The sequence below is a fragment of the Notechis scutatus genome, chromosome Z, assembly GCF_049901735.1.
Source record: "Notechis scutatus isolate UNSWTSFEM ecotype Mainland chromosome Z, rNotScu1.2, whole genome shotgun sequence".
Lineage (NCBI taxonomy): Eukaryota > Metazoa > Chordata > Lepidosauria > Squamata > Elapidae > Notechis > Notechis scutatus.
This window is the reverse complement of record NC_142025.1, coordinates 60,928,193-60,955,569: the sequence shown is the minus strand read 5'-3', so window position 1 is coordinate 60,955,569 and position 27,377 is coordinate 60,928,193. Positions and strand designations below refer to the sequence as shown.

The following is a 27,377-nucleotide window of genomic DNA, read 5'->3' as shown; positions in this document are numbered from 1 at the left end:
AAGAATGCAAATAACCAGCTGTCTGCAAAGAATAAAAATCCTTTTTTTTTAAACAAAGTTTTTTATTTTGTAACAGACAAAAACAAACAAATAAAACCATCTTTCCGTTCAACGGTGTGTCGGTTGGGTACATATCTCTTATGCTCGTAATCAGATTATCATACATTTCTTTATATTTATAATCATTATAATCATTCTAATCAATATTTTATATCACACTTATCAATTGTTATATTATCATTAACATAATTATTGTCTTTCAAGAATATATTTCTTCTTTATTTAGATTATATTCATTTTCTTAATCTAATTCAATCAATTATAATATATTATACTATTATTACATATTTCAATTTCTTACTCTTCTATCTAGCCATTCATAGAATAAATTCCAAATTTTATAATACTCTTTTTCTTCCTGTTCTCTAATTGCCATTGTCAATCTACTCATTTCTGCACATTCCAATATTTTCTTAATTACTTCCTCTTCCATCAGAATTTTCTCATGTTTCCAATTTTGTGCAAATACAATTCTATCTGCTGTTAATGCATTAATAATCAAATAATCAAATCTCTTTATTGTAGCCTTCAGGCAAAATTCTCAATAGAAATGTCTCTGGTTTTAAATCTGTCTGTTGTTTTATCATTTCTTCCAACCACATGTGTATTCTAGTCCAATATTTTTAGTGTCATGCATGTCCACTACATATGGTAATATGATCCAAGTGTCTGAGGACATTTCTAACACTTCACTGATTTATCTTTAAACATCTTTGCAATCCTCGCTGGGGGTAAGTGCCACCTCTAAAACATCTTACACAAGTTCTCTTTATAGGCCGTTGAGCTTATAATTTCTAGTCCATAATATCCAGTGGTGGGATTCAAATTTTTTAACAACTGGTTCTGTGGGTGTGGCTTAGGTGGTGGGCATGGCTTGGTGATCATGTGACTGGGTGGACATGGCTTGGTGGTCATGTTATTGGCTGGGTGTGGCCAACTCAATATCACTTACATCGAGACATGCATCTCCTTGCCTGTCCTCTCATGACTGTGCAACAGTCGTAAGTGTGAAAAATGGTCATGCCACTTTTTTCAGTGCCATTTTAATTTTGAATGGTCACTCCACACAAGCAAAGTACCAGCAAAGGAGAGGAAAAAAACTCCAGAGAAGTTCCTGAGACAGGAAGTCTAGTCCTGCCAAGAATGTAATAGGAGTTAATGGAGAGGCACTTTCTGTAAGCAACACTAGAATGTTTCCTTCCTGCCTTCCTTACAGGATTAGGCCAGTAATTTCTTCTAACAACTGGTTTTCCGAACTGCTTAGAATGTTAACAACCGGTTCTAGCGAATAGGTGCGAACTGGTAGAATCCCACCCCTGATAATATTTGCCATTTATCCAAATCTATCCCATAACCAAATTTTTTCCCCCATGCAATCATTGTTTCTTTAACTTGCTCATCCTCCAGATTCACTCCTAGTAAATAACCATAGTTTTTTAATCAACTTCTCTTCAATGCATGTTAAGATTTTGTCTAATTCAATCAATTCCTTGTAAAATTCCCAGCCATTTTAATATCTTTTTCATACCTTGTATGTATTTGCAAATATGAATACCATCCTATATTTATCCCTTGTAACTCCAGTTCTTGCTTTGTTTTGAGTTCACCCTTTTCAATTAAAATTTCTTCATATCTAATAATATGTTCCTTTTTGAAAACCCGTGGATATGTAAATGCCTCTAATGTTGACAACCAGACTGTATTTTCATATTCCCTTATTTTTTCCCATACTGCCAGTAATGCATCCCTAACATAATGTCTCCTAAAGTGCCCATGTGCCCTACTTTCTCTATACCATAGACATGCATGCCACCCCAATTGTAAGTCATGCCCTTCTAACATTAACAATCTGACATTTTTCAATGCAATCCATTCTTTCATCCACATTAATATTGTTGCCTGGTTATATAATTCCCAATTGGGTAGTCCAAAGCCGCCTCTGACTCTTGCATCCTGCAGTAATGTTATCTTAATTCTTGTCTTTTTCCCTGCCAAATAAATTTCAACATTTTATTTAAGTCTTCAAAGTATTTTTTTTCAGTCTTATTAGAATCGTCTAGAATAGATATAATATTTTTGGCAATATATTCATTTTAATTGTCACTATTCTACCTGTTAAGGATAGTTGTAAATTTTTCCAAATCTATCGCAATCTGTTGTTGCAATCTATCATAATTGTCCTCTTTAAGTGTTCCACATCTAGCTGTCATCTATATCCCTAAGTATTTCACTTTATTTATAATTTGAATATTTAATTTGTCCATTAATCTTTTCTTTTGTTTTTCTGTCATATTTTTCACCAACATCTTTGTTTTTTCCTTATTTATTTTCAGCCCTGCTACCTCGCAAAATTCCTCTATTTCTCCAATCAACTTAGGCCCTGTTTCCAATGGCTCTTCCAGTATAAAAACCAAATCATCTGCAAAGGCTTGTAATTTATACTCTTCCTTTTTTATTTTCATTCCCTTTATTTCTTCATTTTTCCTGATATTTCTGTTCAATATTTCCAAAGTTAACACAAACAACAGTGGGGATAGCGGACAGCCTTGTCTAGTTCCTTTTTGAATATTAGTATTTTCTTTCAATTCTCCATTTATCATTACTCTTGCTATTTGCTTACTATATATCGTCTTCAATGCTTTAATAAATCTATCTCTGAAACCTATCTCCTCCAATTGCATCAACATAAATTGTTAATTCACGTTATCAAATGCTTTCTGTGCTTCTAAAGAGACCAATGCCATTTGTTTCTCTGAATGAGTTTCATAGTATTCCGATGTATTCAAAATTATCCTCATACTGTTTTTTATTTGTCTCTTAGGCAGGAATCCATTTTGATCTAAGTGTATAAAATAAGTTAAATATCTTTTAAGTCACTCTGCCATTATTGAGGCGAATATTTTGTAGTCAGCATTTAGCAAAGATATTGGTCTGTAATTTTTTATTTGTTGGGGATCAGTATCTTCTTTTGGTATAAGTGTCATATATACCTCTGTCCATGAGTCAGGTACTTTATTTTTTTATCAAAACCTCATTCAGTACTTCAAGCATTATAACAGAAATTGATTCCTGTATTTTGTCTTATAAAATTGGTAGCCCATCCGGTTGTATTGTCTTATTCAACTGGTAGCCCATCTGGGCCAGGAGCTTTTCCAGTGTTTTGTCTGTATATTGCTTCTGTCAGTTCCATCATTGTTATTTTCTCATCTAACATAGTCTTTACTTCATCAGATATTTTTGGTAATCCTGCCTCTCTTAAATATTGTTGAACTTTCTTTTCTGATATTGTATATATTTTCATATAGTTTCTCATAAAATCCTTGCACTATTTTTTTATTCTCTTCATTTCCATAACATAACATACCATTTTCATCTACTAGTTCTGGTTCTCTTTTTAGTTCTTTTTCTTTCTTCAATTTATATGCTAACCATTTATCTGGCTTGTTTGCATTTTCAAAATAGTTCTGTTTGACTCGTCTAATCTTTTGCACCTGTTCCTCTTTTTCCATTAATCCTGTTCTATGTTTGATTATATCCATTTGACTTTTAATGTTTTTATGTTGTGAGAATCATAACTCCTTCTCCATTTTCTTGTAGTCTCCTTCTAAGGTCTGTTGTATTTGTCTCTTTTTGATGTTCCTTCTTCTTGTATATGCTATAATCACATCTCTAGTATATGCTTTCATAGCATCCCACACATTTTTTTTAAAATAAAGTTTTATTTGGGTTTTCACACATACAAAATACAAGTAAAACATCTTTTTTGAAAATAGCATGGTCCCGGGTTGAACTTCTTTATATAGACACAAAACTCAATTTCATGCTCCTTTTTGTATTCTATTCCGTATCTGATACTATTCTACATTTTCTATATAGTTTTTCCCCTCTTTTAATTTTCTCAATTTTATTTTGATTATCGCATCTCAATTCAAATCATTATTTATATTTTTGTCTGTTCTGTTTCAATTTCATATTATCTTTTCTCATTAAACAAATTTTCTCCTGTAGTTACTAATTGGAGAATGACACCTTTATATCTTTTAATTACATCCATTCAACTCTTATTTAAACTTCAATATATACCTTAAGGTTATGACCTTCAATATAATACATAATACATAACTTCCAATTGAATTCTGCTGGTACATTCTTATAATACACCCTATATTCTTAAAAAAAAGGATTATAAATATATGTAATTATAAACCATCATTCCATTCGAATTCAGTTCTATCATTAATAATCATTAAAATCTTAACATCTTTAACACTTCTTTTCAATTAAATATCATACTTCCTTAAAGACACATATAATCTCCATAATTATTTTTTCCCTTATTTCTCTTCACATATGTTTTGTAAATCATTAAATATTCATTTTGTTACATTTATTTATTGACAAGCATTCCACTGAATTACGATAGCTATTTTATCAAACATTTTAATCATACATTGTTTCATATTTTCTAAAATTATTTCTGTTTCTAATATAACAATACTATCTTATGTACCTTTGCAGAATCCCTTTTTCCATTAAATTTTCACCCATTATCTCTAAATAGGCCCTGTTTCTCTATATTTTGTTTCTGTCCTTTATAACTTCTTTTCCTTTCTTTCTTCCCTCTCTTCTTCTCCCTCCCCCTTTTACCCCCTTGTCTCTCTACTTCTAATTCTCTCTTATGCATTTCCCTCTTCTGTTGCTTTCTGATTTTATACTTATTTTTCACTCTATTTTTTTTGGGGGGTGTTTTTCCCAATCTTAAATTTTCCATTCTCTTTCCCCTTTCCTTTTTCTCCCCTACCTAAGATTACTTGTTCATTAAAGATGGCTTCTTCTTTGTCGCAATTTTCTTGTTCTGCAGGCATTTCTTGTTGTTTCTCATAATTCCAAATCTCCATTTCTAAAAACTGAAATAAGAAGCCAAAAGAACCTCTCCCTTCTTGTGCATCTTCTTTGTACTTTTTAAGTTCCATTTTCAGTTCTTCTAAAAGTGGAGCCATTTTAAACAGTTTTAAACAATCATCCGATTGATTTTAGTCATTCAAATACAATAACCAAAAATCCAGAAATCATCAAATAATCCAAATAGTCCCAAATTATTTCTTCTTATTTTTCCACTTTCTCTTCCTGGGGTTTTTGTTGCGATATTTCAGTTAAAATGTATCTTTTGGAAGTCTTGTTGAGATTTTGCTGTAAGTTCTTTTTAATTCCAGGCAGTCTCCTCCCTTCCAGATCCTGCCCTTTTATTCTTTTTCTCTCCTATCCTGTTTTCAAAAGCTTTTGATTATCCAGAAATCTTTATTATCCCTTTGACTTTTTATTTTCAGCATTAAATGCCTATTAATGTCAAAGTGGATTTTTTTCCAATTTCTTGCTTAAGTCTCTTAGCTGTCAGTATAGGAAAAGGGAGAAAAAAAACCCCAAATCTTTTCCCTTTTCTCTCTCCTTCGCAGCTTAAAAATCTTCTTAGGGAACAATGTTATTGTTTTTTTTAATAGTTTCAATTACAGGGTACCTTATTTGTTGCTTTTGCTGTTTGACCCGGTCAACCAAAACTTTCTCTTCTTATCTTGCTCCTGCACATTCTTTTCCGGTCAAGTTCTTTGTGGTGGCCATTTCTGACCACCGCTACAACCGCCTTCGGGAAAGGGAGTAATGGCCAGCTGGGGAGGAGAGATGTGGCTCTCCTCAACCCTGCAGGCAGTCTCCCCCCTCTTCACCACCTCTATGGGGTGGCTTAGCCCCGAAACCAGCTGGCTCGGGGCGCTCCAGCAGCGAGCACGGATCGAAGCCTCGCAGAGACGAGGTTTTGGTCTGTCGCCAAAGAAGTTCAAACCGGAAGTCGCGTCCCACACATTTTGTAGTGAGGTTGTTTCTGATTTATTTTCCTTAAGGAAAAAGGCTATTTTTTTCTATATTATCAATAAATTCTTTTTCTTTCAAAATCGAATTATTCAAAGTTCATCTTGATCTTTTCCTCTGGCCCTTCCATTTGACTCTTATTGGATTATAGTCAGCCCAAGTGCTTATGTTAATATTTGCTTCCTGCATGTTAGGAATTAAGTCTGTTGACATCCAAATCATATCTATTCTTGACCATGATAAGTGCCTATTTGAGTAAAATGTAAATTGTCTACTTTTGCCATTCAATTATCTCCATATATCTTTAATACTCAATTCCTCTACCATCTTAAGGAACGATTTTGATAATGTTTTTTTTTTATTTTCTGTGTTATATAGTCCAGTTCAACATCTACAATTGCATTAAAATTTCCAAGAATACATATCTTATCATATTCCAATTCAATTATTTTTTATGTAATTTCTTATAAAATTCATTTTGCTTATTATTTGGTGCATATATTGCGATTAAGAGTATCTTGGAGTTGTTATCTATTATTTCAACCATTCTTCCTTCTTCATCTGTGTAGATTAACTTGGCTTTAATTGTATTTTTAATGTATAAAACAACTCCTCTTTTGTTTTGTTGTGCCAACCATGTGTATAAGTTGCCAATTCTAGAACAATTCAACAAATGTGCATACTGCTTTTTGATATGTACTTCTTGTATAGAAATTATAGTTTCTAGTTTGTGGAATATTTTTTCCTTTTAGTGGCTGAATTTAACCCATTTATATTTATAGAAATTAGTTTCTTTTCCTCTTCCATTATTTATACTTTATATGTAGGATTTATTGTTCTCGTTGATCTTTGTTCTTTTGGTTGTCTAGTTGCCACTTTACCATCTACTGTTTCCTCTTCCTCTTCTTTTTCCTCTTCCCATTCCTTCTCCATTTCTCTTGTTATCTCTGCTCGTATTTTAAGTTCATCTTCTCTTGCTTTCTCGTCTTCCTTCCTCTAAAATATTCATTATAAAATAGTTCTGCTCTCTCTATTGAATCTATTCTATGTCTTTGTTCTTGCCAAATAAATGTCAATCCTTCATGGATCAACCATCTGTAATTCACTTCTTCCTTAATTAAAGTCTTTGTCAGAAATTGGTAATCTCTTATATCTCTTCCTTTGCTTGGAATTTGTTTCAGTGCTATGATTTCCTTTCCCTTGTACTTCAATGTGTCATCTCTTGCTTTCTGTAGTATCTCTGTTCTCATTGTTTTCTTAGTGAATCTCACATGTACTTCTCTGGGTAATTTATTTATTATCACATATCTCGTATATACTCAATATATTTCATCCCTTCCATCCATCATTTTTTCTTTAGTTATCTCCAAAGGTCCTGCCAAAATTTCTGTCATAATTTCTGTGAAGTTTTTTCCCTTTTCCTCCTCAATATTTTGAAATCTTAGATAAAAATCAGCCTTATCCATCTCCCAAAATATTGAATCTTTCCCTTTTTCACTTTCAACTATTGTCAATCTATTATCTATTTCTCCTACTTTCTTATCTGTTTTATCACCTCTTTCTTCCATCTTCTGTATTTTTTCTCCATATATCGTTAACACCTGTTGTATATTTCCTTCCATCTTTTCCATCCTTTCCTCCAACTTTTCAATTCTGTCCTCTGTACGCTTCTCTTGATCTTGTGTTACTTCAGTCATTGACTTTATTTCCTACATTGAGACTTCTTTCTCTTTTTCTTTCTCTTGCCGAAGCATAGTTGCAATAGATCATTGACCAGCTGGGTTCAAGGATGAGGATGTAGGAATTGATGATCCAGTAGCAGTTATCTTTCTCATATCAAATCAAATTGTAATCCATTTGCAAAGGCCCAAGAAAAATAAAAATAAATCTTCAGGTTCTTCTCTATCTTAATCCAACTTTATCAAGAAAAAATGGAGATAAAGGATCCAAAAACAGGAAGGGAAACTATAAATCTAGAAAGGAGATAAAGTAAAAGTGTATAAAATTAAAAAAATCTGATGTAAAAAGAAAAATTTCCAAAAAAGAGAAAAAGAAAAGAAAATACAAATCCATCCACTTCAAAATAGAAGAGGAAAGGAAGAGGAAAAAACAAAAAAGAGGAAAAAAGAAAAAGAAAACCCACAGATGCCATATCCACTTGTTAGTCAAGCTATTGATGAGGAAAAAGAAAAAAAAATGGAAAAGGAAAAAAGAAGAAGAGAAAAAGAAAAACCAAAATTCCAAAATTAATCCAAATTGAGAGACTGGAATACAGAAAAAGAGGCACAGCATACGCACCAGCAGGGGAAAAAAAGGTGGAATAATACCAGCTGTAATTTATAAATCAACGTCACAAAATAAACCAAAGTCTCAGTGTAACATCCAGAAAGCCCAGAAAGCCAGAATCCAAAGCATATATATTATCCAAGGTCACAGTGTTTTTTTCTTTTCCTTTATCTTATTCAACTTTCCAGTTGTGTACAAGCTGTATGGGAGCAGCACCTGTTTTCAGTGCTCACTCATCTTTCTCCACTTCTAAACAACCTGAAGTCAAAATAGCTTAATCTTTAAAGTCTTCTGTTCTTAAATATACTTTCTGTGATCTCTAGATGGCAGTGTTACTTAGCTTTCCTTACACTTATATCCTGGTTACACTGTATCCCTGTAGCTTAAAAAGTGAAAGTAAGCTCTCTGTCTTTCCATCTGCCTGGCCGGAGAAGCTGCACCCATCATCGGCTTAGATAGTCCCTCAGAGGACCCTCAAACTGAACCACCCCAGCAAAGAAAGAAAGAGGGGGCTTGCTTTTAAGAATGCATCTTCTAGAGAATTTTCCAAAATTAAAACACGTTGAAAGTAAAAAAAAAAAAAAAAAAAGTGAAAGTAAATAGGAGTCAAAAGAAACAAAGTACTCCGGAGGTTTTAAACTTAAAAACAAAGTTCAATTTTTTTCTTAAATTATTATTTTAAAGTCCAGTCCAGTCCAGTTAGTCAAAGCAAAGAAGCACACAAAGTATTCTTTTTTTCCCCCAAGAAAATAAAAAGTCCAGATAAAGTTTGACAGCTCCCCGTACATCTTGCTGCTACCCTTAACTTTTCTGTCTTCTTTCTTTCTTTAGTAATTCTTTCACTTTAGGGTACTCTTCTATCTTTTTTTTTAGAAAAAAGGAATTTCTCACTCAAACTGACAAACCTTCTTCTGGTCTTCTTCCGTTCCGGGGCTGGCACAGCTTCTTAGCGGCTCAGGATTAATGGCCGCTTCCCACCAGGGGGCTTTCCTGGATCAACTAGGGACTTTGTGATGTCCCTGGGATTGACAGGATGTGCTCCTTCCACTTACCGTCTCTCGGGACCGTTTGGGTCCACTGTGACAGTCCAGCTGCAGGGGTATTGGCGGCTTTCACCAGAGTTCCGAGAAAGCCGTCTTTCCGCTGCTGTTCAAACCCAGCCCTCAGAATAAAAATCCTTCTATTCCCCACCATCCAGTCACAGCTGAAGAAGCTTCTTGGATGAGAAGCAAAAATATCTTCAAAGAAAAACAAGAACATCCAGTTGCCTCTTGGAAAAGCAGCTTTGGAACAACTATAATCATTTAACCAAGCTTTTTGTACTTATTGCTGTTCAGTTTGCTTATAGATAGTCCTCAACTTACAACCATTCATTTAGTGACCATTTAGAGTTATAATGACACTGAAAAAAGTGACCTATGACCATTCACACTTTTGACCATTGCTATATCCCTGTGATCACATGATCAAAATTCAGAAGCCTGGCAACTGGCATCTATTTATAACAGTTGCAGTGTGCCAAGGTCAGTGATTATCTTTTGCAATTTCTGACAAAAACTCAATGGGAAAGCCAGACTCACTTAATAACCATATTGTTAATTTAACAACTACAGCAATTCATTTTACAACTGTGGCAAGAAAGGTTGTAAAATGGCGCAAAATTCATTTAACAACTGTTACATAGCAACAGAAATTTGGGAGTCAAGCATAAGTCAAGGACTACCTGTATTATTTTCGCCTATGAAAAAAATATTTGTTTTTCAGTTTCACCCTAATTGCACTATTGTATTCAATTTGTTGACCTCTTGTGAATGATTGAAATTTCTTTAACCTTCTTACAATATTTCTAGATATTTTGCATTTTATTAAAAAACATTGTGTTCATTTTGTGATGACTCTGATACTAGACTTTTTAAAAATTCCTTATAGCTATGGATGCTTTCCTTTGTGTTGCTTCATTCACATTTAAGCATGAACATTGTATAGGTGACTAGTGGCATGGGTAGCAGAAATGATGCAAATTACTAAAATGATGTATGGACCCAACATTCAGTTTTTCTTGGTGCACAAACATACCACCTTGTATGAAGATTTTCATTAAAAACTCAAGTTATTCTTGTAAATGCTAAAAAAAATACCCTATAGCCAAGATAACTTGATTGGTGTGATTCCTCTTTTTTAGTTCAACCTCATTTAAAATCTTGGCTATGATAACTTTTATTGCTTACAGGCACTACCAAGGAAGGAGGAGCTGGTGCTGTTGATGAAGATGATTTCATAAAGGCATTTACAGATGTTCCTACTGTACAGGTAAAATGCTGTGTTTTACTGACCTCTGAAGGATGGAAGGCTGAGTTAACTTTGAACCAGTCAGGATCAAACTCCAGGCTCTGGGCAGAATTAGCTTAGATTACTATATTCTAACCACTACACCACCATGGCTCCTGTATGATTCCATAATTGTGGCATCACCCAAAACTTGCTAATTCTGTTTTTTACCATTTGAAGAATGTATAGATTGGCCATGGCTAAACCACAGTGTCAGGTGAGGCTCCATTCAAAATCCAAGAAAGAAAACCTTAGACTCCATTGTTTTAGAGAAAATGACTTTTATTGAAAATTAATATGGTAGCATCAGAAGAATAGAAGATCTGAGGCAATAGGCATGAAAATCACATATACAAAGTTATGCCAGAGTTCCCACCCCCAATAGTTCAAACTGGCCATCCAATCTGAGATGTATAATGTCATGTGGGGCATCTTCAGGTGGTGTTTGAGAGCTCTAGTACACCAGGACGGTTGACCTTGGCCTGAATAGATAAGAGGCTACAGCTGTGCAGTAAATAAGTAAGCATAGTCAAGAAAACATCCCAAGTTTTACATTTCACCATCTCAAGCCTCCAGCACTCTCCCCCCGCAGTGGTCCAATTATTCTTCCCTCCCCCCACCCTGTTTCTATGGCAGCCGGAAAGATAAGCAGAAGAAGGCTTCTTGAAGGCTGACAGACAGTTTTCTTAACCACAGTGCATTCAATAAGATACAATGACATATTAAGCCATTAAGCATTCCAAATCTAGTGACTGTTTTGGATAGTGTGGGCTTAGCACCAGAACAAATACTCCATACCATAAGCAAATATTGTACACTATAAATACAGTATCAATATCATCAAAGTGTATTTATCACACGAAGTATCCAGAGCTCGAAAAAGTAAGTTATACTTCAAATTCATTCAATACCATCATTTATCTTAGTGCAAGTACCGGGAGAGTACATACACTCGTTTATTGTAGGTTTTACTGTTTTAATCTTTCTAAAGCCTGCATCCTTGATTAGTTATTTTTAGATTTGCTGTTCATTGCCAACAGAAACATTGGACCATGAAGTTTGAGATGTGGAAATAAAACAACCCCAGAATATACATTATAGGGTTACTGTAAACAGTTCTCACTCTATTATTTTTGTCACCGTAATATACCTAAAAACAAAAAAACTGCTTTGGTGGTCCTCGACTTACAGCAGTTCATTTAGTGACCATTTGAATTTACAACATTACTGAAAAAAGTGATTTACAACCATTTTCAATATTTACAACAATTGCAACATCACCACAGTCACGTAATCAAAATTCTGATACTTTTCAACGGATACATATTTTGTTGCAGTGTCCTGGGGTTATATGATCACCTTTTGTAATCATCTGACAAGCAAAGTCAATAGGGAAGCCAGATTCACATAACAGCTGTGTTGCTAAGAACTGCAGTAATTCACTGAACAACTGTTGCAAGAAAGGTTGTAAAATGGGGCAAAACTCATTTAACAAATGCCTGGCTTAGCAACAGAAATTTTGGACACAATTGTCATAAATCAAGGACTACCTGTATAAAGGTAAATGATACATATTATGTTTGTACTTTTACATAGGTATTTGAAATTTTCACCCTCTAAAAATGATGAGCTACAAAGCTGATGGACTATCCTTGCTCCTGTCACAAATTCTTAGTCTGAGAAAAAAAATGAAGATTGTTTTATTTGCTTTGTTGTTGAAAAGCTTGGAACACTTCTGCAGAACAGAACCATGCCCCAAACGTTTTCTACCATTCTTTTGAACTTAAATTTTAAAACCGGACTCAGGGGGGTGTTTTGTTTTTTTTAACTTTTAAAATTTAAAAGTGGAACTAGGAATACTTGTCTGACCTCATGGGAAAGGGACAATGTCCAAAAAAAGATGCTTTGATTCAAAAGCCAAACAGAAATGATGGCTCCCTGATTCATGAGAAACAGGATAACACTTATCTAAAATCAGAACTTAAAGCTATTATTTATCACATTTTGAAGTTTAAAACTAGCAGTTAAATATTAGCACAAGAAAAAATGCCATTTTCAGGCCAGAGACATTTAAATAGGACTAAAGACTTTGGACTAATTCTGGCTATTCAGTGCAGTCAGGTTAGGGAAGCTCCAAGAATTTCCATTGATCTAGTTACAGTGGTTCCCAAACTTTTTCAGTCCACCACCCCCTTGGTGGTATAAACTCATCCTCAGTGACCCCCACCCAGGGGTGGGATTCAAATTTCTTAACAACTGGTTCTGTGGGCATGGCCTAATTTATGGGCGTGGCTTGGTGTCATGTGACTGGATGGGCGTGGTTTGGTGGTCATGTGATTGGCAAACCAAATATAAGTGGTCCTCGCTTAATGGCCGGTTGCTTAGTAAGTGTTCTAATTTATGACTGACCTCACCAGAGCTACTTGACCTGTTTTTGGAGTTTTGACAGCCATGCACACACACACACACACGCACACGCACACACACACACACTCCTAACCCTGTTCGAGCAGGTGGTTGGACTAGATATCTCATTCACTTTCTCCTCCCTCCCTTCCTTCCTTCCTTCCTTCCTTCCTTCCTTCCTTCCTTCCTTTCTTTCTTTCTTTCTTTCTTTCTTTCTTTCTTTCTTTCTTTCTTTCTTTCTTTCTTTTTCTTTTTCTTTCTGTCCCTTCCTTCCACCTCTCCCCTCTTTCTTTGTCTATCCTTTTTCTTTCTTTCTCTCTCCCTTTTTCTTTCCCCTTTCTCTTTAATTTCTTGTCTCTTCCTTCTCTCTCTCTCTTTTTCCCTCTCCCTCCCTCCATATCCCATTCACTTTCTCCGCCCTCTTTCTTTCTCTTTCATTCCCCCTCTCTCTCTTCTCTCTCTTTCTTTCTGTCCCTTCCTTCCATCCCCCCTCTTTCTTTGTCTATCCCTTTTTTCCTTTCTCTTCCTTTTTCTCTCCCTTTTCTTTCTTTACTTTCTTGTCTGTTCCTTCTCTCTTTCCTCCTCTCTCTCTTCCTCTGTCTTTCCTTCTCTCTCTCTTTCTTTTTTCTCTCTCTCTGGAGTCCAACTGCACCGAAAAAAACATGCAGCGGCTGGAGATTTTTTGCAGTGAAAATTGCCGACCTCTGGCTTTGCTCTGCTTTTCCAACGTGCCGCTGTGGCTGCATTCTAGGTGTGACCCTGCAGGTTCACCCCATTGAGCCCGCTGCACCGGCGGGACTTGCACAAGCAAGTCCGAGCGGAGTGGTGCAGCAGTCAATGGGGTGAGCCTGCATGACTGGTGACTAGAACGAGGCAGCGGTGGTGCTTTGGAGAAGCAGAGCAAAGCTGGAAGTCAGTAATTTTTGCTGCAAAAAACCTCCAGATGCTGCGTGTTTTTTTGGTGTAGCTGGATTCCAGCTGCACCGAAAAAAGCACATGGTGTCTGGATACTTTTTGCAGCAAAAATTACCGACCTCCGGCTTTACTTGTTCCACTTCTCCAACGCACTGCTATGGCCGTCAGCAATTGTTGTGCATGCGCGCAATGTCGCGCATGTGCAATAAGGACTGACTGGGCAGGGAACGGAGGAGCGGGCGGAGAGGAGCAGGGCCAGCCAGGGGCCCATTTTACCGGTTCTCCAAACTATCGGGAATGGTAATGAACCAGTAGAATCCCACCCTTGGATTGCGCCCTGCAAGGGGCCCACTCCAGCGCCCCCACCCCCTCTTAGCGCCCCCTGCCAGCCCCCTGCCTCTTAGCTCCCCCCAAGGCATCCCACCACCCCCTAGGGCCGGTACCTCTCACTTTGGGAACCACTGATCTAGTAGGTGAGGAGGCACAACAGAGCAAAGGCTTTACTTGTTTTCAGTTCTAAAAATCTAGTTTAATTGCTAAGACTAAAAGTATATCCGCATTGTGCCTCAGTAACAAGTAATTTACAAGGTTGAGAGAAGTCTTTTGTCCTTCATAACTGACCACTGTGTCTCAGAGACTGCACATTCAGAAGCCCCCTTTTTTTAGGATGGGAGGGTAGGGGTTTATCCAGTTCATCAACAGTAACGGCACTGTTCATATTAGTCTCAATTTCCCCTGGAATGCACTAGTCCACAGATCTTTTTTTCTAGGTTTGATCTTCCAGGTCTTTTTCCTTACATCAAAATTTAAGGATTATATAATTTAAAGAAATTCAGGCAGTAATATAATTTCTCTAACATAATTGCAAAGTAATTTATTTTTACCTATAGAGTTTTATTATATGGTAAACATGAAAATGATACGATGTTTGAATAACTTTCCAGACATCACATTTCTATAGTATATAATAATTTAAAAACTACTTAAGAGTTATTTTGCTATGTTAATATATGCTCTTGTATTATTAGGTTGTCCTCTCTGGGCTATTGCAATATAAGCAAGTTGGCTTTTATATAATATATAAAGTTATGAAGTCAACATTTTTATCACAACTGTGATTATTGACTTTTCACAATTGTTTTGTGTTAAGTAATTCAGTATCCCAGAATATTTTGTGCATTTTATATTTTTATGCACTACTTCCAGTCTTCTTGGGTATTTACTGAAACAGAATTATTATCTTTCCATCAGTGCTCATTTCATTGTACGTTTATTGTTGAAAAATGATATAATCTTGCTTAACATTTACACTGTTTTCTTATGATTTAGTTCTACATTCTAAAAATATATGAACCGCTTTGTTATATTTTCTTATCAATATCCATTTATTTTTCTTAAAATCCCTGTGCTGTACCAAAAAACCAGATTCATTTCCCATTGCTTTCCCTCATTTATGACATTGCATTTCACATTAATTGATTCATAGTTGAGAAGGAATTATCAAAGCTATTAGCAAATAATTAACCTTTGCTAATCATGAAATCTCTTCATGCTAAGAGAGTTCATGGAAATGTAAGAGTGTTACATTGGGCACCTCCAATTAACAAGCCATCCTGCAAAATAGAAGTCACAACTGCTGCACTAGCTATAGAAGACAGTCTTACCTAGCTACTTAATTTTTTTTTCAATTATTTACTGGGCAAGATAATGGATTTGACTGGAAGTTTCTTTTTCAGATATATTCTAGTCGTGAACTTGAAGAAACACTAAATAAAATCAGGGAAATCTTGTCAGATGATAAACATGATTGGGATCAGCGCACTAATGCGGTACATCTATTTTTTAAATTTTACATATTTTTAAATGTGATTATATAATTCATTGCAGCATATTTGCATTTAGAAAAGTTAATATTCTTATTTGCTCTTTCACTACCCCAGCTTAAGAAGGTCAGGTCATTACTTGTTGCTGGAGCTGCGCAATATGATGGCTTTTTCCAGCATTTACGACTGTTGGATGGAGCATTTAAATTATCTGCTAAAGATCTCAGATCACAGGTGGTTAGAGAAGCATGCATCACAGTAGCGTAAGTATAGATCAAGAAAACGAAGTGCCTTGCTGAATTTAACTGAGTATTGAGAGTCCTGTTGGAAATATGCCAGATGTGCCTTGGTTTTTTTTTTTTTTAAATTTCTATACAGTTAGTCCTTGATTTATGACTATTTGCTTAAAAATGCTTTGAATTAACATCAGCATTCAAAAGACCTTTAAAGTGTTTCTGACCATTAAAACATGTCACCACGAAATTGTAGGAACATGATTGTGATCTGGATGCTTGGCATCCTGTTCACACTTACAGCTGTTTTCCATCAATCATTGTGATGACCCAAGGCATGGCACAAAGGCAACACAGTCAGATAATCAGTAGGAGTCCCTTTATTAGCTCCAACTTTGCCTCCAATGTCCTGGTTACCTTCTGGCTGGAGAAAAACTGTCCCAGGAGCAGCCTTTGGCTGCAGAGAATCAAGTCCAAAATGTGGACAACAAAAACTGTAATTATAAGTCCAGTCTAGTTTGGCAGGGCAGGATCAAGAATTCCAGATGTGAAGGCAATAACTCAGCACGGTTGGGAAGATGCCAGGAACACAGATAACCAAAGTCAACACAGGATAAATTCACGTTTGCTCCCAGTAGCAGCCACACTCAGCATGCATCTCTTTTAAACTCTTCCTAGCTGTGGCTAATGAAGGGAATCAGGCCCTTTCCTTCCCCATAAGCCAAGCAACCCATGTTGCTCTCTTCTCCGTTCCTCCCTTTGTGCCCTAGGATGAAGAGGGGGTGGGGTGGGACTTCCTCTGAACTCCCTCTCCCTTGTTCTACCTCTCCCATGCTCTGCCTAGCCGGACTTTGCCCTTCCACAGCCAACAGAACCACACTCCCACTCCCTGTCAGCTGTTCGTCTTCCTCCTCAATTCAGACTCCAATAGGGCCATGACAATCATGTAATCACCACTTGACAATATTCTCTGCAGATTCCCTGAAAGTCGAATTGAAAGATTGCAAGCTGCTGCTGCCTGCCAAGAGGACTCATTCTTCTTTCTGGGGTTTTTAGAAAGAGCTGTCTGTTGAAAGATTTCTGTTATGTTCCTGCTTTGAGTTCAACAATTCAAACAGGCAGAGAACTGAAATTCTTTGGTAGGGAGAGCTCTTTCAGCTAGCCCCCAGAAGTAAGACAGAGCTAAAATCCATGCAGGATTTTTGGTCCCTGAGCAAAGAAGTATCACATGCCTCTGGAAAATGGGGGAAGCCTGATGCAGGCCATGCGCTAGTTCGGGCTAAAAATCTTGCTTGGATTTTCAGTGGAGAAGCAGTGTGTTAAGTTAAGAATAATGGGCTGCCTCGGGGAAGGGAAGACCTTGGCAAATAAGGTGCAATCTGTGTGTGTCTTTCCTCTTGGGCTGAAAATCCTGTTTGGATTTTGGCAGGGAAGATTTTCAACTACTGAACAGAAAGACATTTGCATGCAGCCTGTATTTTCAGAGCCTCCCCCATCCACCCGAGGCACCTAGGACTTCAACCCCTGAGAGCTCCTAATGACCACAACAGGAGTGCCAGGATTTCAGTTTTTAAGCAAAGCCATCACATGACATCTCACTTAATAACCACTTCTCTCATTGACTGAGAATTGTGGTGGTAAGTTGAGAACTACCTGTATAAATAATGTAATTAACAAAATACCTGCATAAACAATCTGTTTTGTAACACAGCTCAAAGTTAAGTTAGCCATTTAACTGCTATGACTTACAACTATAATACTGGGCTTAATTACAATCATAAGTTGAGGACTTCTTCTAATAGGGTTTAGCTGGGTGCCTGCTGAAAATGTTTGTTCTTGCACTCAGAGGATTAAACAGTGTTTATTTGTTCATCTTCCTTCTTGTAATTCTGAACGTGCAAGACATTAAAGTGCCTAGGTAAGGATAAACTTCGCATTATTATATTCATAATATATATTATATTCATAATATATTCATAATACTATTCATAATATAAAGTGTTTAGCTTTTTTAGAGGTATAGGCAGTTTGTTAAGGAATCTGAAGTTGGCTTGTGTACGTCCACTTCTTTCTATCATCCCTGTTTAATGTTTCATATTGCTGAATGCATCATTCAAGAAGAGGAAAATCCACATTTGCTCCTAAATTGTGCTGTATATGAAGTTGCCCTAGATTTTAAATATTTTGATTTATAATTTAATCACTATAGCAAATTTGAAGATGCTGGATGATATAAATATATGTATGCATACAGGTAATCCCTGGGTTAGAAGCGTTCCCTTAGCAAACATTCGAAGTTACACAATAAGTGCCCCCTAGCATTTATAAAGAAGTCCTGAAATTATAAATATTGCAGCACCACGGCAGTTGTTCACTCTTACAAATGACCACAGAGGCTCTGCAACATTCACCCTGCCTATTCCCCCCCTCCACTTCACCTGTGGAGACTCACTTACTTTGTGAAGATCTCCTTTGTATCACAGTTTATTTGCCGACTTCAAGCTTTTGGTGCATTCGTAGAGAACACAGACCTAATGTACTGCAAGATCATGCAAGATCAGTAGAGCAAGATCTTGTGCTATTGATCTTATATGATCTCACACTGTAGGTCTCTATTGTCTGTAAATTGAAGTCTGGATGTTTGCAAATGGAGAGAAGGCTTCAGTCCTTCAGGCCTTCCCTCTGTTTGCCATTTCCTTACCGAAGCCTGCAGGAAGATTGTGTTCCTGTAGACTTTGGCAGCCATTTGCAAAAAGCTTTGGTTGGCACCAGCGGAGCTTGGGAGCTTGGCACCACGGAGCTTGGCACCAGCGGAGCTTGGGAGGAGCAGGCAAAAGAAAGGCTTTTGGAAAAGGGTTTCCCGAAACATAAAGGGATGCAATCTTGCAGTGCTTGGCCAACAAGAAAGGAGGCCCAGAGGGCCGTGTGCGGCCTTCCAGACCTCCTTTCTTGCCGGCCATCCGCTTGATGAGGCTTCTGGTGCTGAAAAAGGAATTTCCTTCCCCACCCTGAGATATGTGCACTTAATGAGCTGTGCATTCAATTAGCAAATGCGTGAGAGAAAGCAGGAAGTGATCTTGTTCAAGATACAAGATTCACCTCTACGAATCCTCGGGTTATGAATGGAATGGGCAGGCTCCATTGCATTCATAACTCAAGGACTACCTGTATATAAAAATGATTATAGTCTGGTATTCTAGATTGAATTCCAACTTTATTGCAACTTTTAAAAATGATTTAAAAGTACTAAAACAAATCAGTAAATGGCATTTGTCTCAGGTGCTAATTATCTATTTAATCCAGCAGGATCAAATAGTATTGAAATAACTGTGTCTATGTAAATTTATTTACTTAATAATTTGTCTTTCAGTTTTTGCAAATAGATCCAAAAGCCCATATGGTTCCACTGGATTAAGCACTAAAATTACAATTACAATTTAATCATTGAGTAAATGATTAAAGTGCACAACTAAAATCAACATGAGATAAACAGATATAGATTGCAGGAAAAACTAACATAAAATAGTAACATAATAGTATAATAAAAGATTTAGTATACCAAAATGGATATATTTGGTACCAAAAAGACATTAAATAAGCAAGCCTTCCTTAAGGGATTCAAAAAGGAGACCAACATTGAGAAGGCGCACAGTAAGCAGGATCGCTACATACAATCCTAGAACCCTACAAAAAGATGTATTCTTTGAAACACTGTATTCCTAAACTGCATGTGGCATGATTGGTTAATACAGTATCTTGAATTTTATATAAGAAAATTGGAACCATTAAAAATAGTATAAAGTTAGTTTACTGTTGTAGCATCTAGTTCCACTTAATAGTTTTGCTGACATACTATTTATAACTACGCATGCATACATACTCATCTCAGTATTTCCTTCCAAAATAAATTATGCAAAATTATGCAAAAAGTTATGCTTATATTCTAATTAATTTAACATCTTTTTCATGTAACCATAATTTTCTTTTCCTTTTCTCTAGATTTATCCATTGTTTGTGTATGTGTGTGTGTTTCTGTTCGATCATCCATTCTCTATAGGAACAAATCACTTGGATGTATTTCATTCTGATTTGCCATTCATTTTTATATTCAGTCCTTTAGTCCAGCGGTCGCCAACTGGTGGGCCCTGAGAAAATTTTGGTGGGCCGCAGAGAAATCTCACCCCCAGAGCACCCCCCCCAAAGCAATTAATCCAGGCTGCGCAGAAACACAAGTCTGTGTCACCCACATGACCCGTAGGAACCCTCCCCGCCCACTCACTCCTTACCCGGCAAACTTGCCTGCTAAATTGCTATTTTTCCTTTTTCCGTCCATCATCTGTTCTGCTGTGCCGGGAGATTTAAATTAACTAGGAAGCAGGAAATGGTTGTATTTCTTGCTTTTTAGCTAGTCTTTAGATCTTCGGCTCTACTTTTAAGCACAGCCAAACCTCCCTTATGACTAAAGGTTCTATTATTCAGTGCAGACTCACAGTAAGTAAATTTGAGAGACTGAGCTAGCCGATGGCAGATAGATAGATCACTGAATGATTCTGTGAGCAACTCAATCTGCCTACCTGCTTTGCGAGATTTTGGGTAAAAGTTGCTCTTTTTTAATTAAAAAAAATCAATATTTAAATACGTGGTGTATTGTGAGTTAATTTTATGAGTTTGCTTGCAAGCAAATTTTATGTGACAGATTGAGCTAGCCCATGGCAGATAGATAGATTTCTGAATGAATCTGTGATTCTATGAGCAACTCAATCTGCCTGCCTGCTTTGCCTGATTTTGGGTAAAAATTGCTCTTTTTTATAAAAAAAAATTCAATATTTATATAAATATTTATAATATTTACATACAAGCCATGCCCAGCCAGTCACATGACCACCAAGACACACCCACAAATTTGGCCACGCCCACAGAACCGGTTAGTGTCCCTGGGATTTAAAATTATGAGTTTGGTGGTCCCTGAGGTCCAAAAGGTTGGTGACCCCTGCTTCAGTCTATTATACTTGACTCCATCTCTAGTTGTGTCACTGTACACACTTTTTAAGTAGCTCATGCCCTATGTATTTAACTTTTTATTTTTCTGATACAGGTAGTCCTTGACTTATGACTATAATTAAGCTCAAAATTTCTGTTGCTAAGACAGTTGTGAGTTTTGCCCCACTTTGCAACCTTTTTTGCTCCACTTTGCAACCTTTTTTGAACTATTGCATGGTTGTTAAGTGAATCTGGATTTCTGTTGATTTTGTTTGCAGAATAGGATCACATGACCTTGAGATACTGCAATCATCATAAATTTTGATCACATGATCATGGGGATGCTACAATAGTCATAAGTGTGAAAAACTGTCAGAAGACACTTTTTCCAGCGCCAATGTAAGTTTGAACAGTCCCTAAAATTGTTGTAAGTCCAGGACTACCTATATATAACTACTATTTAATAAAATGGGCAAAAGAATGCTGTTAAACACAGCAATTTTCACTTCTCTTGACAAATACTCATTCTTACAACACCTTTCTGTGATGACCCGGAGTGTAACACAAATGTAACAAAATCCAAAATGTAAATAAATGTCCTTTAATGCTTCCAACTTGGCCCCCTGTTCAATAATTCTCATTTGGAGATAAAACATACTCAAAAATAGTTTTCAAAAAAAAGCAATACAGTCCGAACTTAATTAGCAAATAGAAGTAAAATAAAACACCAAACGGACTATAAGGATGAAATTTCCACAATGGACCAGGATAAGTAAATACCAAATTCAAGGAGATAACAAGGCACAGTCTGTTGGAAGGACGCCAACCAAGATAACTTCAGCCCAAAATAACACACGTTTTGCTTCTGGCAACGCTATGTTGTAATCGTCTCTCTTATATACTAGTCTCCCCAGCTGCAACCAATGAGGAGGATCATGGCTGCTTCCTCTCCCGTAAGCCAAGTTGTTGCCTTCTCCGTTCCTCTCTGCGTGTCCTAGGATGCAAAGGGGATGGACCTGGTGCTTCCTCTGACTGCCCAGTCGGTCTCTGCCCAGCCCCCTCCACAACCTCTGGAGCCACACTTCCACTCCCTGTCAGCTGTTCCTCCTCTCCCTCAGAGTCCAACTCTACTAAGGGCATAATACCTTTCTATTGCTGTATCTGAAATTACCAACAATCTTCCAGGGCAGTCTTCCATCTCATACATAGCATCTTTCAGTTCTTTTTTTAAATTAAATTAAATTAAATTTATTTATTTATTTATTTATTTATTTATTAGTATTTTGAAAACTGTGTATTGTCCAGGCACTTCATTTTACTGAAAAAAACAACAGACATACTAATAGCAATAATAATAATATACATAGTAATTATAGCAATAATTATAATTATATTAGCTTATTTGTAATTATACTAGCATATTTATAGTCATACATAACATTCATCTTTTACATGCACAACAATAATATTTCTTTTTCTAACTTCTACCTCTTATGTCTAACCATTGATAAAACATATCTCATGATAAAACATATCTCATTGATAAAACGTATCTCCTTTATCTTTTATTTTTAATGTCAATCTATCCATCTCTGCACAGTCCAATATTTTCCAAATTATGTTTTCGTCTGGTGGGCTGTTCTCATTTTTTCAATATTGTACAAATAGAATTCTCACTGCTGCCAATACATGAAGCCTTAAGTATATAGTTCCTTTATCATAGCTTTCTGGTTTTATACCTAACAAAAATATTTCTGGCTTTAAATCAAAATGCTGCTTAATCATCTTTTCCTACTATGTATGTATTTTCGTCTAGTATTTTCTTGCCTTCATACATGTCCACCACATATGATAATAGGTATCTAGTGTCTGGTTACATTCCCAACATTTGGCAGACATATTTTTAAATATCTTTGCCGGTGGCAGACGCTACCTATAAAACATTTTTTAAAGGTTCTCCTTATATACTGTAGCCATTGTCAGTTTGTAATTTCTATCCCAAAGTTTTTGCCATTTATCTAATACTATAGCATAGCTGAATTTTTTTGCCCATACTATCATTGTTTCTTTTACTTATTCATCTTCCATTTTAAATTTAGTAGGTAACTACATAATTCCCTTATCAATTTTTCATTTGTCCCTAATAGTATCTGATCAAGTATTGTTGGTTCTTTATAGAAATACCATGTTTTTTGCATCTTTCTCATATCTAGATTGTATTTGCAGGTGTGGCAATTAAGCTAAGTCCATCTGTTGGTTTTGTAACTCCTGTCTGGTTTTATGTTCCCTTTCCTCATTTAAGATGTCTTTGTAGGATACAATTTTTTTCCAAGTTGACAATATTTGGATGTATCAATGCTTCCATTGTAGAAAGCCAGACTGGTATTTTCCTATAGTTTTTTTATTTAACTTTTTCCCATACTGAAAATAAACTCACATAGTGCCTTTGAAAATACCTATGTACTGTATTCCTTCCATACCACAGAAAGGCATGCCACCCTGATTGAGGATCATGGCCCTCCAGTAATAATAACCTTCTATGACTCAAATTTATCTATTCTTTCACCCATCCAAGTACAGATGTGTGGTAATACAACTCCCAGTCCGGTAACCCAACCCCCCATTATATTTAGACTCCTGTAACATTTTCAGTCCTATTCTTGCTTTTTTCCCTTGCCAAATCTATTTCAAAATTATTTTTTTCAATTCTTCAAAATATTTTTTCTCTAGTTTTATCGGTACTGTTTGGAATAAGAAAAGTAGTTTCGGCAATATATTCATTTTTACAGTAGCTATTCTCCCTATCATTGGAAGTTGTAGATTCTTCCATTTCTCCAAATACAGTTTAATTCGTTGCATTAACTTTATATAGTTATCATCTTTAATTGTTGCACATCTTGCTCTTAAGTAAATTCCTAAATGTTTCACTTTGTTTACTATCTGTAGATCTATCTTTGTCAATTCATGTTTCTGATTATCTGTAAGGTTTTTAACTAATATTTAATTTTTTTCTTTATTAATTTTCAGTCCTGCAACTTCTCCATACTCTTCTATTTTTCCTATTAGTTTGGGGCCCGTTTCTAATGGTTCTTCTAATATAAAAACCAGGTCATCTGCAAATACTTACAATTTATACTCTTCTTTTTTTATTTCCATTCCTTTTATTTCTGGATCTAATATTTCTAATTAACACTTCTAGTGTTAATATAAATATAATGGGGACAATAGACATTCTTGGCTTGTGCCTTTTTTATATAGAAGTTTTCTGTCACATCCCCATTCACAATCATTTTTGCTCTCTGATTTGTGTAAATTGCCTTGATCATGTTTATAAATTTTTTGCCAAAGTCCATACACTACAAAGTCCATACACTTGCCAATTTATATTATCAAAAACTTTTTGAGCCTCTAGAAAGATCAATACCAATTGTTTTTCACAGTGTACTTCATAATATTCCAATGTATCTAAGATAATTTTCACATTATTTTTTAATTTGCCTTTTAGGTAGAAGCCCATTTTGATCAGAGTGTATAAACTCATTCAAGAATCTCTTGAGTCTTTCAGCTGTTATTGAAGCAAATACTTTGCAGTCTGCATTTAATAAAGATATCAGTCTATAATTCTTTATTTGTGTTAGATATGAGTTTCTTTTGGGATTAAAGTAATATTAGCTTCCATCCGTGTGTGTGGTATCTTGGCTACTAATAAAACTTCCATTATATACCTCTAACATTGACAAGCTTAGTGTATCTTGTAGATTTTTATAGATTTCTGCTGATAGTCCATCTGGACCTGGTGTTTTATTATTCTTTTGTCTTTTAGCCGTCTCTACTAGTTCTACTGTTGTTATTCTTTCATTTAGCATATTCTTCATCATTTCAAACACTTTTGGTAAGTTAGCTTTTTCCAAATACAGTGGAACCTCGGGTCATGCTTCTGACCACGACCAAATCAGGTGCTGACCAAAAAAATCCACTAAATGTTTCATTCTGGTTGCAAACAAATCCTCAAGTGGCGATCAAACACAGCTGCAGCGATTTTCCCTGCCACAGCGATTTCCCCTGCCGCGCCATTTTTTTTCCTACCTGCATGTGCAGTCAGTCTTGCTCCAGTCACAACCAAATCAGGTTGCGACCGAAATCCTGGAATGGATTACAGTCGTGACCCGAGATTCCACTGTATTGTGTTATTTGGTTTTTTAAATTTACCTTTTGTGGTACTTTTTATAGTTGTAGTTCAAGTTTTGGTGCTCTTCTTCTAGTGTCTTTTGGTATTATTTTTTCCTCGCTATATAGGTAATAGCTAATCCCCTAATATATGCTTTCACTGTATCCCAAACATTTTGTAATGAAGTCTCCCCTTTCCTGTTCTCTTTAAAGAAAAATCCCATTTCATTTTCCATCATCTGTATAAATTCTTTGCCTTTTAGTATAATTGGTTCAGAGTCCATCCTACTCTTCTCTTTTTTCCTTCCAAATGATTTTTATTGGATTATGGTCAGCCCATATATTTGTTTCTATTTCTATCTCTTGCACACTTGTGCTTAATTCCGCCAACATCCATATTATATCTTCTAGACCAAATTGATGTCTGTTAGATTAAATGTATATTGCTTTTTCTCTGAGTTGGTTTCTCTCCAAATATCCTGTATACATATTTCTTCCGCCATCTTAAAGAAAGTTCTAAATAAGGACTTCCTTGTTTTTTTACTTTTACTTTTATAGTCAGATTTGTATCAACTATTGCATTAAAGTCTCCTATGAGACAAATATTTTCATATTCTATTTCAAGTATCTTCTTGTGAAGTTTTTAATAAAATTCTTCCTGTCCATTATTCAGCGCATATATTGCTACTAAAAATATCTGTTTTTGATTTAATGTCACTTCCACCATCAAAATTCTCCCTTCTTCACCTTTGAAAATTTGTTTAGCGTTTTTTGTTTCTTTAATATATAACACCATCTTTTGTTGCTATAATGAAGAGTATAGTTTCCTCAACTTAGGATAGTCTAATAATTTATTATGGTGCTTTTTAATATGTACTTGCTGTAAAGATATTATATCTAATTTTAATCTTTGTAATTTTGTGAATATTTTTTCCTTTTCATGAGGGAATTCATCCCATTTATATTAATTGACAGCATCTTTATTTCTTCTTGCATTGCTTTACTTATATATAGATCTTATTTTCATAATTGCTCTTATTTCTCTCTGGTCCTTTGCTCTTGCTCCTTCTTGCTCTGCTCGTTCTCTTTTCTCAACTTCACTTTCTTCTTGTATATACTTTTCTTCCGTTGTTGATTCTTCTTGATCTTTATATTCTGTTTCTCCCCTCTTCCTGTCCATCATCCATATTAAAATGATGATAATAGAATTCCATTGCTTTATCCAGTGAATCCAGTCTGTATCTTTTTTCATGCCAGCTAACTAGGTATCAGCCATCTGAAGTTTACATTGTATTTAATCATCATCATAGTCAAGAATTGGTATTGTTTCAGTAAGTCTCTTACTCTCCTAGAGACCTGTTTCAAGACTACCAGTTGTTTCCCTTTATGTTGTAGTTGTTTCCCTTTATGTTGTAGTGGTTCATCTCTTGCCTTATTAAGTATTTCATCTCTTATCGATTTTTTCATAAATCTCACATGTACTTCTTTTGGAAGCTTGTATCTCTTTGCGTAGCTCATATATGCTAAAGATTTCATCTGTCTGCCTTCATCTCCTGCTTATCAATCCCTAATGCATTTGCCAATAGCTCTTTCATTATGTCTGGTAGGTCTTCCCCTTTTCCTCTTCTATTTTCTGGAATCTTAGATAGTGGACTGCTTTTTTTGTTTCCAGCATTATCACTGGATTTTCCAACTCTTTGCTTGTGTCAATCTTTGATTTATTTCATTAACTTTTTTCTCTGCTTGTTCTGATTTCTCCTCCATTTTTTGAATTCTTTGTTCTTTTTTTTTGTTATTTGTTGAAAGTTCTCAAATTTTTCATCCAGATCTTGTATTTTTACTTCCATCTCTCCCATATCATTCTTCACCCATATCATTCTTAACTATCTCTTTTTTCATTTCGTTGTGATTTTTCGTAATGGCTTCCTGTATCGACTGAAGCATCACTTGCATTTCCTTTTGAAATGTATTTGATTTATTTTGCTGCAGCATGCTTTCTATTCATCACTGATTGGATGGACTTGAGGAGGCTGATGACAGTGTAGAAGATGCTTTCTTTCCTATGTTGGTTAAATTTGGAATACTTGTCATCTCAGCAGCTAATATTAATTCCTTGTTTCCCTTTTTCCCATCACCAGCCCCACTAACAGCCCAAAAGCTATCCACAGGTAACTCCCCAACGCTTCAATACCCCACGTGGCAAATAAGAAAGGACCAGATCACAAGTCCAATTCCTCAATTCCAACCAATCTTTGGGGACATAAGTTGTTCTATCTTGTCTTTTGTCAATTAGTATTTGTAATGCATAAGGCTCACT

General features: G+C 35.8%; 1 protein-coding gene across 49 annotated transcripts in view; it reads left to right on the top strand.

Moving 5' to 3' along the window:
* CLASP2 (cytoplasmic linker associated protein 2) overlaps window positions 1-27,377 on the top strand; it is a 322,288-nt gene that overhangs the window by 136,541 nt on the left and 158,370 nt on the right. For all 49 annotated transcript variants that reach the window (XM_087945672.1, XM_087945669.1, XM_087945644.1 and 46 more), the window contains 3 exons: window positions 10,439-10,518; window positions 15,594-15,686; window positions 15,798-15,943. In XM_087945672.1, coding sequence (XP_087801798.1) covers window positions 10,439-10,518; window positions 15,594-15,686; window positions 15,798-15,943 — 319 coding nt within the window. The remainder of the gene's footprint in view (window positions 1-10,438; window positions 10,519-15,593; window positions 15,687-15,797; window positions 15,944-27,377) is intronic.